This window comes from Tachyglossus aculeatus, chromosome 21, assembly GCF_015852505.1.
Source record: "Tachyglossus aculeatus isolate mTacAcu1 chromosome 21, mTacAcu1.pri, whole genome shotgun sequence".
Taxonomy (NCBI): domain Eukaryota; kingdom Metazoa; phylum Chordata; class Mammalia; order Monotremata; family Tachyglossidae; genus Tachyglossus; species Tachyglossus aculeatus.
The window spans coordinates 13,629,598-13,646,393 of record NC_052086.1 but is presented as its reverse complement, the minus strand read 5'-3'; the positions used below and the strand labels follow the sequence as shown (position 1 = coordinate 13,646,393).

The 16,796-nt window shown below is 47.7% G+C and overlaps 1 protein-coding gene and 1 non-coding gene across 2 annotated transcripts in view; one reads left to right on the top strand and one right to left on the bottom strand.

Moving 5' to 3' along the window:
- Positions 1–111: 111 nt before the first annotated feature.
- On the bottom strand, positions 112–278 carry LOC119942986. Its single transcript, XR_005455476.1, has one exon. It is a non-coding gene; the product is annotated as a U1 spliceosomal RNA (small nuclear RNA).
- A 6,493-nt stretch (positions 279–6,771) lies between these two features.
- Positions 6,772–16,796, top strand: part of LOC119942628 (major vault protein) — a 38,668-nt gene continuing 28,643 nt past the window's right edge. Inside the window, exons 1-2 of the mRNA XM_038763505.1 lie at positions 6,772–6,794; positions 15,210–15,377. Coding sequence (XP_038619433.1) covers positions 15,253–15,377 — 125 coding nt within the window. The 5' untranslated portion in view covers positions 6,772–6,794; positions 15,210–15,252. The remainder of the gene's footprint in view (positions 6,795–15,209; positions 15,378–16,796) is intronic.

The following is a 16,796-nucleotide window of genomic DNA, read 5'->3' as shown; positions in this document are numbered from 1 at the left end:
TACAAACATATATACATATATACAGGTGCTGTGGGGAGGGGAAGGAGGTAAGGTGGGGGATGGAGAGGGGGAGAGGAAGGAGGGGGCTTAGTCTGGGAAGGCCTCCTGGAGGAGGTGAGAGCGCGAACGCAGTCCCCCACTACCACAAATTATGCAGTCGAGATTCCCGCATTTGGGGAAATCGCAGGGGTCAGCACAGCCTCAGTGCAGTGGCTGAGCCTCACCCTGGGAAAACCACCTACGTGATCATGGTGTCTCCCCTGACTTGCCCAAAGTCACCCAGCTGACAAGTGGCGGAGCCGGGATTCGAACCCCTGACCTCTGACTCCAAAGCCCGGGCTCTTTCCACTGAGCCACGCTGCTTCTCTAATCAGAGGCAGGTTGATTGATGGATTCATTCGTTCATTCAATCGTATTTATTGAGCGCTTACTGTGTGCAGAGCACTGGACTAAGCGCTTGGGAAGTATCTATAGAGACAGTCCCTACCCCACAACGGGCTCGCAGTCTATAAGGGGGAGACAGGCGACAAAACAAAACGTGGACAGGTGTCAAAATCATCAGAACAAATAGAATTAAAGCTACATCATTAACATCATTAACAAAATTAATAGTAAATATGTACAAGTAAAATAAATAGAGTCACAAATCTGTACAAATACATATACAGGTGCTGTGGGGAGGGGAAGGAGGTAGGGCTGGAGGGGACAATAATAATAATAATAATGATGGCATTTATTAAGCGCTTACTATGTGCAAAGCACTGTTCTAAGCGCTGGGGAGGGTACAAGGTGATCAGGTTGTCCCACGGGAGGGGCTCACAATCTTAGTCCCCATTTTACAGTTGAGGGAACTGAGGCACAGAGAAGTGAAGTGACTTCCCCAAAGTCACACAGCTGATAATTGGCGGAGTGCGGATTCAAACCCATGACCTCTGACTCCAAAGCCCGGGAGAGGAAAAAGGGGGCTCGGTCTGGGAAGGCCTCCTGGAGGAGGGGAGCTCAGACTGATGAGAGATGAGAGGGAGAAACAGGGAGCAGGGTAGTTTAAGAGGAAACAAGAGCCCGAGCTGGGCCGTAGTGGGAAAAGAGGGAATAATTAGTCCCCTCTAGATTAATTTAATTTAATAATAGCATTTATTAAGAGCTTACTATGTGCAAAGCACTGTTCTAAGCGCTGGGGAGGATACAAGGTGATTAAGTTGTCCCACATGGGGCTCACGGTCTTCATCCCATTTCCCAGATGAGGGAACTGAGGCCCAGAGAATCAGTCAATCGTATTTATTGAGTGCTTACTGTGTGCAGAGCACTGTACTAAGCGCTTTAGAAGTGCAGAGAAGTGAAGTGACCTGCCCAAAGTCACACAGCTGACAAGTGGCAGAGCTGGGGTTCAAACCCATGACCTCTGACTCCCAAGCTCGTTATGCGTAGGGAATGTGTCCGCTAATTCTGCTGTATTGTACTCTCCCAAGTGCTTAGTACGGTGCTCCCTTCCTCCCTTCAATCAATCAATCGTATTTATTGAGCGCTTACTGTGGGCAGAGCACTGGACTAAGCGCTTGGGAAGTCCAAGTTGGCAACATAGAGAGACGGTCCCTACCCAACAGCGGGCTCACAGTCGAGAAGGGGGAGACAGAGAACAAAACCAAACATATTAACAAAAGAAAATAAATAGAATAGATATGTATAAGTAAAATAAATAGAGTAATAAATCTGTACAAACATATATACAGGTGCTGTGGGGAAGGGAAGGAGGTAAGGAGACTGTAAGCTTGTTATGGGTAGGGAATGTGTCCGCTAATTCTGCTGTATTGTACTCTCCCAAGTGCTTAGTACGGTGCTCCCTTCCTCCCTTCAATCAATCAATCAATCAATCGTATTTATTGAGCGCTTACTGTGTGCAGAGCACTGGACTAAGCGCTTGGGAAGTACAAGTTGGCAACATCTAGAGACGGTCCCTACCCACCAGCGGGCTCACAGTCTAGAAGGGGGAGACAGACAACAAAACAAAACATATTAACAAAAGAAAATAAATAGAATAGATATGTATAAGTAAAATAAATAGAGTAATAAATCTGTACAAACATATAGACATATATACAGGTGCTGTGGGGAAGGGAAGGAGGTAAGGAGACTGTAAGCTTGTTATGGGTAGGGAATGTGTCCGCTAATTCTGCTGTATTGTACTCTCCCAAGTCCTTAGTACGGTGCTCCCTTCCTCCCTTCAATCAATCAATCAATTAATCAATCGTATTTATTGAGCGCTTACTGTGTGCAGAGCACTGGACTAAGCGCTTGGAAAGTCCAAGTTGGCAACATAGAGAGACGGTCCCTACCCAACAGCGGGCTCACAGTCTAGAAGGGGGAGACAGAGAACAAAACCAAACATATTAACAGAATAAAATAAATAGGCTAGATATGTACAAGTCAAATAAATAGAGTAATAAATCTGTACAAACATATATACAGGTGCTGTGGGGAAGGGAAGGAGGTAAAGAGACTGTAAGCTCGTTATGCGTAGGGAATGTGTCCGCTAATTCTGCTGTATTGTACTCTCCCAAGTGCTTAGTACAGTGCTCCCTTCCTCCCTTCAAAGCCCTACTGAGAGCTCACCTCCTCCAGGAGGCCTTCCCACACTCAGCCCCCTTTTTCCTCTCCTCCTCCCCATCCCCCACCCTACCTCCTTCCCCTCCCCACAGCACCTGTATATATGTTTGTCCAGATTTATTACTCTATTTCACTTGTACATATTTACAATTCTATTTTGTTAATGACGCGCATCTAGCTATAATTCTATTTCTGACGATTTGGACACCCATCTCCGTGTTTTGTTTTGTTGTCTGCCTCCCCCTTCTAGCCCTCGAGCCCGTTGTTGGGTAGGGACCGTCTCCAGATGTTGCCGACTTGGACTTCCTAAGTGCTTAGTACAGTGCTCGGCACACAGTAAGCGCTCAATAAATACGATTGAATGAATGAATGAATGCCTTAAAGCTAATGACAAGCGGTTTCTGCTTGTTGTGGACGGGAATGGGCAGCTATTGAAGAAGGTTTGGGATGGTGAGCCCACTGTTGGGTAGGGACTGTCTCTATATGTTGCCAACTTGTACTTCCCAAGCACTTAGTACAGTGCTCTGCACCCAGTAAGCGCTCAATAAATACGATTGATTGATTGATTGATTGATTGACAAGGGAGAAGTGATGTTTTAGGAAGATGATCCAGGTGGCAGAGTGAAGTAAGGACTGGAAAAGGGAGAGATGGAAGGGTAGAGAGAAGCAGCATGGCCTAGGGGGTAGAGCTTGGCCCTGGGAGTCAGAAGGACCTGGGATCTAATCCCAGCTCTGCCACTTAATAATGGCATTTATTAAGCACTTACTATGTGCCAAGCACTGTTCTAAGCGCTGGAGAGGTTCCAAGGTGATCAGGTTGTCCCACGGGGGGCTCACAGTCTTCATCCCCATTTTCCAGATGAAGGAACTGAGGCCCAGAGAAGTGAAGTGACTTGCCCAAAGTCACCCAGCTGACAATTGGCGGAGCAGGGATTTGAACCCATGACCTCTGACTCCAAAGCCCGGGCTCTATCCACTGAGCTGCTTCTCTCTACCCTTCCATCTCTCCCTTTTCCAGTCCTTACTTCACTCTTGTCTGCCCCTTGTCTGCTGTGTGACTTTGGGCAAATGGTTGAACTTCTCTGTGCCTCATCTGTAAAATGGGGACTAAGACCGTGAGCCCCGTGGGGGACCCGGACTGTGTCCAACCTGATTAGCTCGTATCCACCCTAGCGTTTCAGACAGTGTCTGTGAGCCCGCTGTTGGGTAGGGACCGCCTCTATATGTTGCCAACTTGTCCTTCCCAAGCGCTTAGTACAGTGCTCTGCACGCAGTAAGCGCTCCATAAATACGATTGAATGAATGAATGAATGGCACATAGTAAGTGCTTAACAAATACCATCCCTCCAAAAAAATGGAGGCATGGAGACCGGTGAAGAGGCTAGAGAAGCAGCGTGGCTCAGTGGAAAGAGCCCGGGCTTTGGAGTCGGAGGTCATGGGTTCAAATCCCGGCCCTGCCAGTCATCAGCTGTGTGACTTTGAGCAAGTCACTTAACTTCTCTGTGCCTCAGTGACCTCATCTGTAAAATGAGGATAAAGACTGTGAGCCCCGACAACCTGATCACCTTGTAACCTCCCCAGCGCTTAGAACAGTGCTTGGCAAATAATCAGCGCTTAATAAATGCCATTATTTATTATTATTATTATTAATGCAGAAATCGTCAGGATATGGCAAAGGAGTGGACAAGCACCGTGGTCATTTGGTTGGAGAGGAAGGGGTGGATCATGGGAAGGAGAAAAAGCCAAAATAAATAACTCGCGACTACTTTTCTCCAATTCGTCTAACCTCCCCAGTGCTTAGAACAGTGCTTTGCACATGGTAAGCGCTTAATAAATGCCATCATCATTATTATTATTATTATCACGCCTCGATTCTTAAAGAAATCTGCATTTCTATCAAATAATTGCACTTTAATTCCCTTAGGGCTTCCCACACCTGTGCGAAGAGATTGTAAGCTTGTTGTGGGCAGGAAATGTGTCTGTTTATGGTCGTATTGTCCTCTCCCAAGCGTTTAGGACAGTACTCTAAGTACTCTGAGAAGCAGCGTGGCTCAGTGGAAAGAGCCCGGGCTTTGGAGTCGGAGGTCCTGGGTTCAAATCCTGACTCCGCCACTTGTCAGCTGTGTGACTTTGGGCAAGTCACTTCACTTCTCTGGCCCTCAGTTCCCTCATCTGTAGAATGGGGATGAAGACTGTGAGCCCCCCGTGGGACAACCTGATCACCTTGTAAGCTCCCCAGCGCTTAGAACAGTGCTTTGCACATAGTAAGCACTTAATAAATGCCATCATTATTATTATCTCAGCTCTATTCCCTGCAGCCCCCACCCCATCCCAGCTCTGCTTCCAACTCTCAGTGTGGCTCAGTGGAAAGAGCCCGGGCTTTGGAGTCAGAGGTCCTGGGTTCAAATCCTGGCTCCGCCACTTGTCAACTGTGTGACTTTGGGCGAGTCACTTCACTTCTCTGGGCCTCAGTTCCCTCATCTGTAAAATGGGGATGAAGACCGTGAGCCTCACGTGGGACAACTTGATTACCTTGCATCCACCCCAGTGCTTAGAACAGTGCTTGGCACATAGTAAGCGCTTAACAAATACCAACATTATTATCATTATTATTACTCTGCACACAGTAAGCACTCAATAAATACGACTGAATGACTGGTAAAGAGGGTAGAGGATTTTTAATTGTTTTTCTACAATATTTGTTTTGCGTTTACTATGTGTCAAATACTGTTCTAAGTACAGGTTAATTAAGTTGGCCGCTCACTCATGCAACTAACGGTACTTATTTGAGGGTTTGCTGTATTAAGCGCTCAGAGGAGTGCCATACAATAGAGTTAATTAGGTTGGACACTCAATCCTGCAATTAACGGTACTTAGTAAAAATAATAATAGCATTTATTAAGTGCTTACTATGTGCAAAGCACTGTTCTAAGCGCTGGGGAGGTTACAAGGTGATCCAGTTGTCCCACGTGGGGCTCACAGTCTTCATCCCTATTTTACAGATGAGGTAACTGAGGCACAGAGAATAATAATAATAATAATAATAATGGCATTTATTAAGTGCTTACTATGTGCAAAGCACTGTTCTAAGCGCTGGGGAGATTACAGGGTGATCAGGTTGTCCCACGTGGGGCTCACAGTCTAAATCCCCATTTTACAGATGAGGCAACTGAGGCACAGAGAATAATAATAATAATGATGGCACTTACCAAGTGCTTACTATGTGCAAAGCACTGCTCCAAGCGCTGGGGAGATCACAGGGTGATCAGGCTGTCCCATGTGGGGCTCACAGTCTAAATCCCCACTTAGAGAAGCAGCGTGGCTCAGTGGAAAGAGCCCGGGCTTTGGAGTCAGAGGTCATGGGTTCAAATCCCGGCTCCGCCACTTGTCAGCTGTGTGACTTTGGGCAAGTCACTTCACTTCTCTGGGCCTCAGTTCCCCCATCTGTAAAATGAGGGTGAAGACTGCGAGCCCCAAGTGGGACAGCCTGATCACCTTGTAACCTCCCCAGTGCTTAGAACAGGGCCCTGCACGTAGTAAGCGCTTAATAAATGCCATCATCATCATTATTATTATTACATAGTAAGTGCTTAATAAATGTCATCATTATTATTATTATCATCAATCATATTTATTGAGCGCTTACTGTGTGCAGAGCACTGTACTAAGCGCTTGTACTATTATTGGGGAAGCAGCGTGGCTCAGTGGAAAGAGCCCGGGCTTTGGAGTCAGAGATCAGGGGTTCAAATCCCGGCTCTGCCAATTGTCAGCTGGGTGACTTTGGGCAAGTCACTTCACTTCTCTGAGCCTCAGTTCCCTCCTCTGTAAAATGGGGATTAAGACTGCGAGCCCCCCGTGGGACAACCCGATCCCCTTGTAACCTCCCCGGCGCTTAGAACGGTGCTCTGCACATAGCAAGCGCTTAATAAATGCCATCTTTATTATTATTATTATCATTATTTGAGGGTTTGCCGTATTAAGCGCTCAGAGGAGTGCCGGGCAACAGAGCTGTTGGGAATTCCTGCCCCGTAGGAGTTTTCCAAGTCGGAGCTTGCAGGGCCCTTTAAATCGTAATCCCAGAGGCTGCACAACTCTCAGTTGTTGTAATCAGGAAGTGAGCAAGAGGGTGTGTCGTGTGTCCTAAAGGTTGGAGCGGTTTCGGGAAGCAGTGGCCCTTCGTCTCCCCCACGGTAAGTGTGTCCGGCTCACTTTTCCATCCCCTTCCCTTCTTTTCCTTATCCCCCTCTGCCCCCGCTAAGGCCCTGTCTTACTTTGGGTACCAAACCCGAGCTTTCTCCATCTTCCTGGGGGGTTCTGGGAAAATCTGGGCTTGAGCCAGACCTCCCGGCCTGCTGGCTGCGGTCCATCTCATCCCCCATCCCGGTTTGGCGGTGGGGCTTCGCGGCCCCGAGTGGGAGAGGAGGAAGCGGCCCAGGCCTCGGCTGGCAGCCAGATTGAGTTGGGGTTGGCGGAGGCCTGCAGGAAGGGACACGTCTGCGACGCTCAAACCTTGCCCGCGACTGGGGAGACGCCCCGGGCCTTAAGGGTGGCCTCGATTTGGGGCCCGGGGGATGAGGAAGGGTGGTGATGATGCCAATTTGTACTTCCCAAGCGCTTAGTACAGTGCTCTGCACATAGTAAGCGCTCAATAAATACGATTGATGATGATGATGGCATTTGTGAAGCGCTTACTATGTGCAAAGCACTGTTCTAAGTGCTGTGAGTTGTCCCATGTGGGGCTCACGGTCAATCCCCATTTTGCAGATGAGGGAACTGAGGCTCAGAGAAGTTAAGTGACTTGCCCAAGGTCACACGGCAGACACGTGGCGGAGCCGGGATTCGAACCCAGGACCTCAGACTCCCGAGCCCGCTCTCTTACCACTACACTGTGCTGCTTCCTCAAGGGTCCGCCGGCTGGAAGGCCCCATCCCAACTCAGATCCCGGAGGGCAGCGTTTATTCATTCGGTCGTGTTTAGTGAGCGCTTACTGTGTGCAGAGCACTGGACTAAGTGCTTGGGAAGTACTTAGTACAGTGCTCTGGACACAGTAAGCGCTCAATAAATACGATTGAATGAATGAAGTACAAGTCAGTAACACCTTCCTCTCCCCCTCCCCCCCGCCTTACCTCCTTCCCCTCCCCACAGCACCTGTATATAATGACAATCATAATAATGATGACATTTGTTAAGCGCTTACTATGTGCAAAGCACTGTTCTAAGCGCTGGGGAGGTTACAAGGTGATCAGGTGGTCCCACGGGGGGCTCACGGTCTTCATCCCCATTTTACAGGTGAGGGAACTGAGGCACAGAGAAGTGAAGTGACTTGCCCAAAGTCACAACTCTTCTAGACTGTGAGCCTACTGTTGGGTAGGGACCGTCCCTATATGTTGCCAACTTGGACTTCCCAAGCGCTTAGTCCAGTGCTCTGCACACAGTAAGCGCTCAATATATACGATTGAATGAATGAATGAATGAATATGTATAGATGTCTGTATGTATTTATTACTCTATTTTATTTGTACATATTTATTCTATTCATTTTATTTTGTTAATATGTTTTGTTTTGTTCTCTGTGTCCCCCTTCTAGACTGTGAGCCCACTTTTGGGTAGGGACCGTGTCTAGATGTTGCCAACTTGGACTTCCCAAGCGCTTAGTCCAGTGCTTTGCACCCAGTAAGCGCTCAATAAATACGATTGAATGAATGAATGCATATGTATAGATGGTTGTGTGTATCTATTACTCTATTTGTACTTATTTATTCTATTCATTTTATTTTGTTAATATGTTTTGTTCTCTGTGTCCCCCTTCTAGACTGTGAGCCCACTTTTGGGTAGGGACCATGTCTAGATGTAGCCAACTTGGACTTCCCAAGCGCTTAGTCCAGTGCTCTGCACCCAGTAAGCGCTCAGTAAATACGATCGAATGAATGACAATAATAATAATGATGGCATTTATTAAGCGCTTACTATGTGCAAAGCGCTGTTCTAAGCGCTGGGGAGGTTCCAAGGGGATCAGGTGGTCCCACGGGGGGGCTCACGGTCTTCATCCCCATTTTACAGATGAGGGAACTGAGGCCCAGAGAAGAGGAAGGGCAGGGTTTAGGGCTGGGCTTCCCTTTCCCCATCCCTGCAGGCCGGTTCTCCGCGGGGGCAGAGAGCATAGTCCGTGGGGTGGGGTGGAAAGCAAATAATTTCAGCTGGCAGTAAATGGGGCTAAGAAACAACAACCAACGGGACTTCATCATCATCATCAATCGTATTTATTGAGCGCTTACTATGTGCAGAGCACTGGACTAAGCGCTTGGGAAGTACAAATTGGCAACACATAGAGACGGTCCCTACCCAACAGTGGGCTCACAGTCTAAAAGGGGGAGACAGAGAACAAAACCAAACATACTAACAAAATAAAATAAATAGAATAGATATGTACAAATAAATTAAATAAATAAATAATATTGGACTTGGTTTCTCTTCTCTTTCCTCTCCCTTCTCCACCACCTGGGCGGTGGCAACCCACCCTTAAAATGCACCTGGGATGCTGTGGTCTTAAGCACTTAGTCCAGTGCTCTGCACACAGTAAGCGCTCAATAAATACGATTGAATGAACGGTCAGGTTTTTTTAAATAGTATTGCGTTTGCGCCAGTGCTTAGTGTAGTGCTTGGCACATAGTATTAACAAATATCACAATTATCATTATTTATTATTATTATTATTATTATTATTATTATTATTATGTGTCCCCGCCTTACCTCCTTCCCTTCCCCACAGCACCTGTATATATGTATATATGGTTGTACATATTTATTACTCTATTTATTTATTTATTTATTTTACTTGTACATATCTATCCTGTTTATTTTATTTTGTTGGTATGTTTGGTTTTGTTCTCTGTCTCCCCCTTTTAGACTGTGAGCCCACTGTTGGGTAGGGACTGTCTCTATGTGTTGCCAATTTGTACTTCCCAAGCGCTTAGTACAGTGCTCTGCACATAGTAAGCGCTCAATAAATACGATTGATGATGATGATGATGATTTATTTATTTTACTATTTATTTTACTTGTACATATCTATTCTATTTATTTTATTTTGTTAGCATGTTTGGTTTTGTTCTCTGTCTCCCCCTTCTAGACTGTGAGCCCACTGTTGGGTAGGGACCGTCTCTATATGTTACCAACTTGGACTTCCCAAGCGCTTAGTACAGTGCTCTGCACACAGTAAGCGCTCAATAAATACGATTGATTGATTAAGCACTTACTATGTGCTAGGAACGGTACTAAGTGCTGGGGAAGATATGAACTGATCAAGTTGGACCCAATCCCAGTCCCCCATGGGGCTCGCACTCTTAATAATAATAATAATAATGATAATAATAATAATAATAATAATGGCATTTGTTAAGTGCTTACTATGTGCAAAGCACTGTTCTAAGTGCTGGGGGGAATACAATGGGATCAAGTTGTCCCATGGGGGGCTCACAGTCTTAATCCTCATTTTACAGATGAGGGAACTGAGGCTCAGAGAAGTTAAGGGACTTGCCCAAGGTCACACAGCAGACATGTGGCAGAGCCGGAATTCGAACCCATGACCTCTGACTTCAAAGCCCGGGCTCTTTCCACTGAGCCACGCTGCTTCTCAAGGTCTTAATGCCTTTTTACAGATGAGGTGACTGAGGCACAGTGAAGTGAGTTGCCCAAGGCCCTACAGAAGACAAGTGGCAGAGCCAGGATTAGAACCCAGATCCTTCCGACTCCGAGACCCCAGTCCCTGTCCACTGGGTGAAGCCGCTTCTCGCTTAAAGCGGCCCGAATCTGGGGTTTGCTGGGTCCAGAGGCTCACCAAGGGTTTGGTTTGGGGCTGGTGACAGTTTAAGGGTTCAGAAAGGGCCCCTTAATAATAACAATAATAATAATGATGGCATTTGTTAAGCGCTTACTATGTGCCAAGCACTGTTCTAAGCGCTGGGGGGGATACGAGGTGATCAGGTTGTCCCACACAACAGTCGTCATCCCCATTTGACAGATGAGGGAACTGAGGCACAGAGCAGTGGAGTGACTTGCCCAAGGTCACCCAGCAGACAGGTGGTGGAGCCGGGATTAGAACTCGTGACCTCTGACTCCCGATCCCGGGCTCTTTCCACTGAGCCACGCTGCTTCGATAGGCTTGGTTCTAGTTAATAATAATAATAATAATGGCATTATCATCTAGACCTTCTAGACTGTGAGCCCACTGTTGGGGAGGGACTGTCTCTAAATGTTGCCAACTCGGACTTCCCAAGCGCTTAGTACAGTGCTCTGCACACAGTAAGTGCTCAATAAATACGATTGAATGAATGGCATTTGTTAAGCACTTACTATGTGCAAAGCACTGTTCTAAACACTGAGATTAAGCGCTAAATTCTGGGATTAGCCACCAGTGGCAGGCCTGGGAGTTTTACATCGGCCCTGAGTAACCCTTGGTGACCCTTCCTAGACTGTGAGTCCACTGTTGGGTAGGGACTGTCTCTATATGTTGCCAACTTGGACTTCCCAAGCGCTTAGTACAGTGCTGTGCACACAGTAAGCGCTCAATAAATACGATTGAATGAATGAGTGAATGAATGGAAGGAGACTCTCTCCCTGGGCTGAGTTTGCCCGTCCACCATTTTGCAGGCAGGCCAATATGTATATATGTTTGTACAGATTTATTACTCTATTTTACTTGTACATATCTATTCTATTTATTTTATTTTGTTAATATGCTTTGTTTTGTTCTCTGTCTCCCCCTTCTAGACTGTGAGCCCACTGTTGGGTAGGGACCGTCTCTATATGTTGCCAACTTGGACTTCCCAAGCGCTTAGTCCAGTGCTCTGCACACAGTAAGCGCTCAATAAATACAATTGAATGAATGAATGAATGAATGGAAGGAGACTCTCGCCCTGGGCTGAGTTTGCCCATCCACCATTTTGCAGGCAGGCCAATATGTATATATGTTTGTACAGATTTATTACTCTATTTTACTTGTACATATCTATTCTATTTTATTTTGTTAATTTGTTTTGTTGTCGGTCTCCCCCTTCTAGACTGTGAGCCCGCTGTTGGGTAGGGACCGTCTCTAGATGTTGCCAACTTGGACTTCCCAAGCGCTTAGTCCAGTGCTCTGCACACAGTAAGCGCTCAATCAATTCGATTGATTGATTGATTCACCAACGTTATGAAATGCAGTTTGGGATCAGCGTTGCTGCAGTGACCATTGCAGGTCTCCGTTCCCATCCCTCACCTTGCCCCCCTCACTCCCACCCTGGATGCCACAGTTTTTCTCCTGTTTTCCCGTTTGCCCCAACCCTTTTCCAGTTCAGGGCTTGCGGTGACCTAGCCTCATTTGTCCGTGATAATAATTGCGACATTTGTTCAGCCCTGGAGAAGCAGCGTGGCTCAGTGGAAAGAGCCCGGGCTTGGGAGTCAGAAGTAGTCGGTTCTAATCCCGCCTCTGCCACTTGATAATAAAAATAATAATGGCATTTATTAAGCGCTTAATATGTGCAAAGCACCATTCGAAGCGCTGGGGAGGCTCCACCACTTGTCAGCTGTGTGACTTCGGGCAAGTCACTTAACTTCTCTGGGCCTCAGTTCCCTCATCTGCAAAATGGGGATTAGGACTGTGAGCCTCATGTGGGACAACCTGATCACCTTGTATCCCCCCAGCGCTTAGAACAGTGCTTGGCATATAGTAAGTGCTTAACAAAAGGCATCATTATTATTATTACAAGGTGATCAGGTTGCCCCACGGGGAGTTCACAGTCTTAATCCCCATTTTACAGTCGAGGTAACTGAGGCCCAGAGAAATGAAGTGATTTGCCCAGAGTCACACAGCTGACAATTGGCAGAGCTGGGATTTGAACCCATGACCTCTGACTCCAAAGCCCGGGCTCTTTCCACTGAGCCACGCTGCAGCTGTGTGACTTTGGGCAAGTCACTTCACTTCTCTTGGCCTCAGTTCCTTCATCTGTAAAATGGGGATTAAGACTGTGAGCCCCACGTGGGACAACCTGATCACCTTGTAACCTCCCCAGTGCTTAGAACGGTGCTTGACACACAGTAAGCACTTAACAAAAACCATCATGATTTATAGAGAAGCAGCGTGGCTTAGTGGAAGGAGCACGGGCTTGGAAGTCAGAGGCCGTGGGTTCTAATCCTGACTCTGCCACTTAATAATAATAATAATAATGGTGGCATTTATTAAGCGCTTACTATGTGCAAAGCACTGTTCTAAGCACTAGGGAGGTTACAAGGTGATCAGGTTGTTCCATGGGCGGGCTCCCAGTCTTCATCCCCATTTTACAGATGAGGTAACTGAGGCCCAGTGAAGTGAAGTGACTTGCCCAAAGTCACACAGCTGACAAGTGGAGGAGCGGGCATTTGAACCCGTGACCTCTGACTCCAAAGCCCGGGCTCTTTCCACTGAGCCACGTTGCTTCTCGGCTGTGTGACTTTGGACAGGTTACGTTGCCAACTTGTACTTCCCAAGCGCTTAGTACAGTGCTCTGCACACAGTAAGCGCTCAATTAATACGATTGAATGAAGAAGTCGCTTAATTTCTCTGTGCCTCAGTTATCTCATCTATAAAATGGGGATTAAGACTGCGAGCCCCGGGTGGGACAACCTGATCATCTTGTATCTCCCCCAGTGCTTAGAACAGTGGTCGGCACATAGTAAGCGCGTAACAAATACCATCATTATTATTATTATTACTCCATACCAAGCGCCACGGTAGGGAAACAACGTGACCTAATGATAGACCACAGGCAGAAGGACCCGGGTTCTGATTCTGGCTCCTCAACCTGACTGCTTTGTGACTTGGGGCAAGTCACTTCACTTTTCTGGGCCTGAGTCGCCTCATCTGTAAAATGGGGATGAAGACTGTGAGCCCCCCGTGGGACAGGGACTGTGTAATCCAAGGCCCTAGACCTCCTCCCTTCCTTCTCTTCTCTAGCCTTACCCATCTCAGCTCCTTTCGCCCTTCAGCCATCAAATATGTATTGCGGATCACAAATTAGAGCTCTTTGGAGACCCAAGTCAGCCAGGCCGGAGAAAAACGTGGCTGGATTTGGGATCGGAGACTCAGTCTCCCTTCTTTCACACCCTCGCCTCGCCTCCTAGGGTTTTGGCAAAGCCGCTGGAGCCCTGCAACCTGGGGTGGGCTTTCTATCTCCATCTCTGTGTCCTCTAAGATTTTTCCAGAAGCCCACGGGAATAACGGTGGCTGTTGACGGCAGCCTCAGGAAGTGAGGCCTGGGCATGGAGCCCAGGGGAGTTTTAAGCCCACAGAGGGCTGTACATTTGGGAGCTAAAACCTTTTCAGCAAGAGGGTCCGTGCTAGTCGGAGAAGGAACGAGCCCGGCTCTGAGGCCGTGGGATTCCTCCCTGTCTTCTCCAGGGCTGGTCCAACCTTAATTTTTCACTGGATCAATCCGAAGGCCAGTGATCTCTTGCCCTGTTAATAATAATAATGGCATTTGTTAAGCGCTTACTATGTGCAAAGCACTGTTTGAAGCACTGGGCTCCTGAAGTTGGTAGACATGGTCCTTGCTAGTCGGAGAAGGAACAAGCCTGGCTCTGAGGCTGTGGGATTCCTCCCCGTCTTCTCCAGGGCTGGTCCAACCTTGCTTTTTCACTGGATCAATCCGAAGGCCAGTGATCTCTTGCCCTGTTAATAATAATAATGGCATTTGTTAAGCGCTTACTATGTGCAAAGCACTGTTCGAAGCGCTGGGCTCCTGGAGTTGGTAGACACGGTCCTTGCCTACAAGAAGCTTGCAGTCTAGAGGGTGAGGTAGACATTAATATCAATAAATCGTTACAGACACGGACGTAAATGCCGTGGGGCTGAGGGTGGGGTGAATAAAGGGTACAAATCCAAGTACAAGGGTGATGCGGAACGGAGAGGGAGTAGGAGAAATGAGGGGTTAGTCAGGGAAGGCCCCTTGGAGGAGATGGGATTTTAATAAATCTTTGAAGGTGGGGAAAGTGATTGTCAGATATGCAGAGGGAGTTCATTCATTCAATCATATTTATTGAGCACTTACTGTGTGCAGAGCACCGTACTAAGCGCTTGGGAAGTACAAGTCGGCAATATATAGAGACGGTCCCTACCCAACAGTGGGCACAAAGTCTAGAAATAGACCAGAGGCGGGACGTGGGCGGTGGGTTGGTGGAGAGATAGATGAGATTGGGGTCTAGTGAGTAGGTTGGCATGAGAGAGGCGAAATGAGCGTGCTGAGTTGTAGGTGAAAATCAGCGAGGTAAGATAGGAAGGGGCAAGGCGATTGAATGCTTTAAAGCCAATGGTGTGGAGTTTCTGTTTGACGCAGAGGTGGATGGGCAACCGTTAGAGGTACTTGAGGAGTGGGGAAACATGGGCTGAACGTTTCTGTAGAAAAATGATCCAGGCAGCAGAGTGAAGTATGGACTGGAGTGGGGAGAGATAGGAAGCAGGGAAGTCAGCAAAGTGAGGGAGGCTGATTCAATAGTCAATGTGGGATAGGATAAGTGAATCCCGTTCTCTGTGTCCGCCTTTATTTCCTTGCGTTCGCTCTCACACCAGCTGAGTTTTTCGTCTTTCTCCACAGCTGGACCCCGCTGGCTGCCATTTTGGCGCCCAGCACCATCACCATGGCATCGGCGGAGTCCATCATCCGCATCCCCCCGTACCATTTCATCCACGTCCTCGATCAGAACAGCAACGTGTCCCGCGTCGAGGTTGGGCCCCGGACCTACATCCGCCAGGACAATGAGAGGTCAGTGCGGAGGCTCTGGATAAAGGGACCGGGGACCGATGGGCTCCCGGCGGTCCGGGATGCGGGAGAGGCTTTGGGCCAGGAGAAGAGGGAAGGGATGGAAGGGATACGCCGGGTGGGATGTCAGACTGGCCAACTCCTCCAGAAGTCACCTGTCTCCTCCCTGAGACTTCGGTGCACAATAAACTCTCTCTCAGTCCGGGCAGATGGAGATTCATTCATTCAATCGTATTTATTGAGCGCTTACTGTGTGCAGAGCACTGGACTAAGTGCTTGGGAAGTACAAGTTGGCAACATATAGAGACAGTCCCTACCCAACAGCGGGCTCACGGTCTAGAAGGGGGAGACAGACAACAAAACCGAACGTATTAACAAAATAAAATAAATAGAATAAATATGTACAAATAAAATAAATAGAGTAATAAATCCGTACAAACACATATCCATATATACAGGGGCTGTGGGGAGGGGAAGGAGGTAAGGCGGGGCCTCTCAGTTGGTGGTATTTAGTGAGTGCTTACCATAAGAACTAATAATACTCATGGCAGTATTTGTTAAACGCTTACTATGTGCCAAGCACTGTTCTGAGCGCTGGGATAGATGCAAGTTAATGAGGTTGGACACAGTCCCTGTTCCACATGGGGCTCACAGTGAGCGCCGTACTAAGCCCTTGGGAGCATACAGTAGACACAATCCCTGCCCTCAAAAAGCTTACGATTTTCTCCGTGGAAAAATAACTTGCCTCTGCCCCGAACAGGCCATTCCAATCTGTTAGTCAGAATTCTATTTATTCTGATGATGTTAATAATAATGATGGCATTTGTTAAGCGCTTACTATGTGCGACGCACTGTTCTAAGCGCCGGGGGGGATACAAGGTGATCAGGTTGTCCCACGGGGGGCTCACAGTCTTCATCCCCATTTTACAGATGAGGGAACTGAGGTGCCGAGAAGTTAAGTGGCTTGCCCACAGTCACACAGCTGACGAGTGGCGGAGCCGGGATTAGAACCCATGACCTCTGACTCCCAAGCCGGGCTGTTGCCACTGAGCCACGCTGCTTGGCACCCCTGTATTTGTTTTGTTTTGTTTTCTGTCTCCCCGCTTCTAGACTGTGAGCCCGCTGTTGGGTAGGGACCGTCTCTATATGTTGCCGACTTGTACCTCCCAAGCGCTTAGTACAGTGGTCTGCACACAGTAAGCGCTCAATAAATACGATTGAATGAATGAATGAACTTTCCTCAAGTCTAACATCCATCCCTCCCACTGCAGGGCCAGCCCGTTTCCTTAAGGGAAGCATGGAGCATGTTATGAGAAGCAGCATGGAAAGAGCAGTGGAAAGAGCAGGGGTTTTGGAGTCAGAGGTCACAGGTTCAAATCCCGGCTCCGTCAATTGCCAGCTGTGTGACTTTGGGCAAGTCAC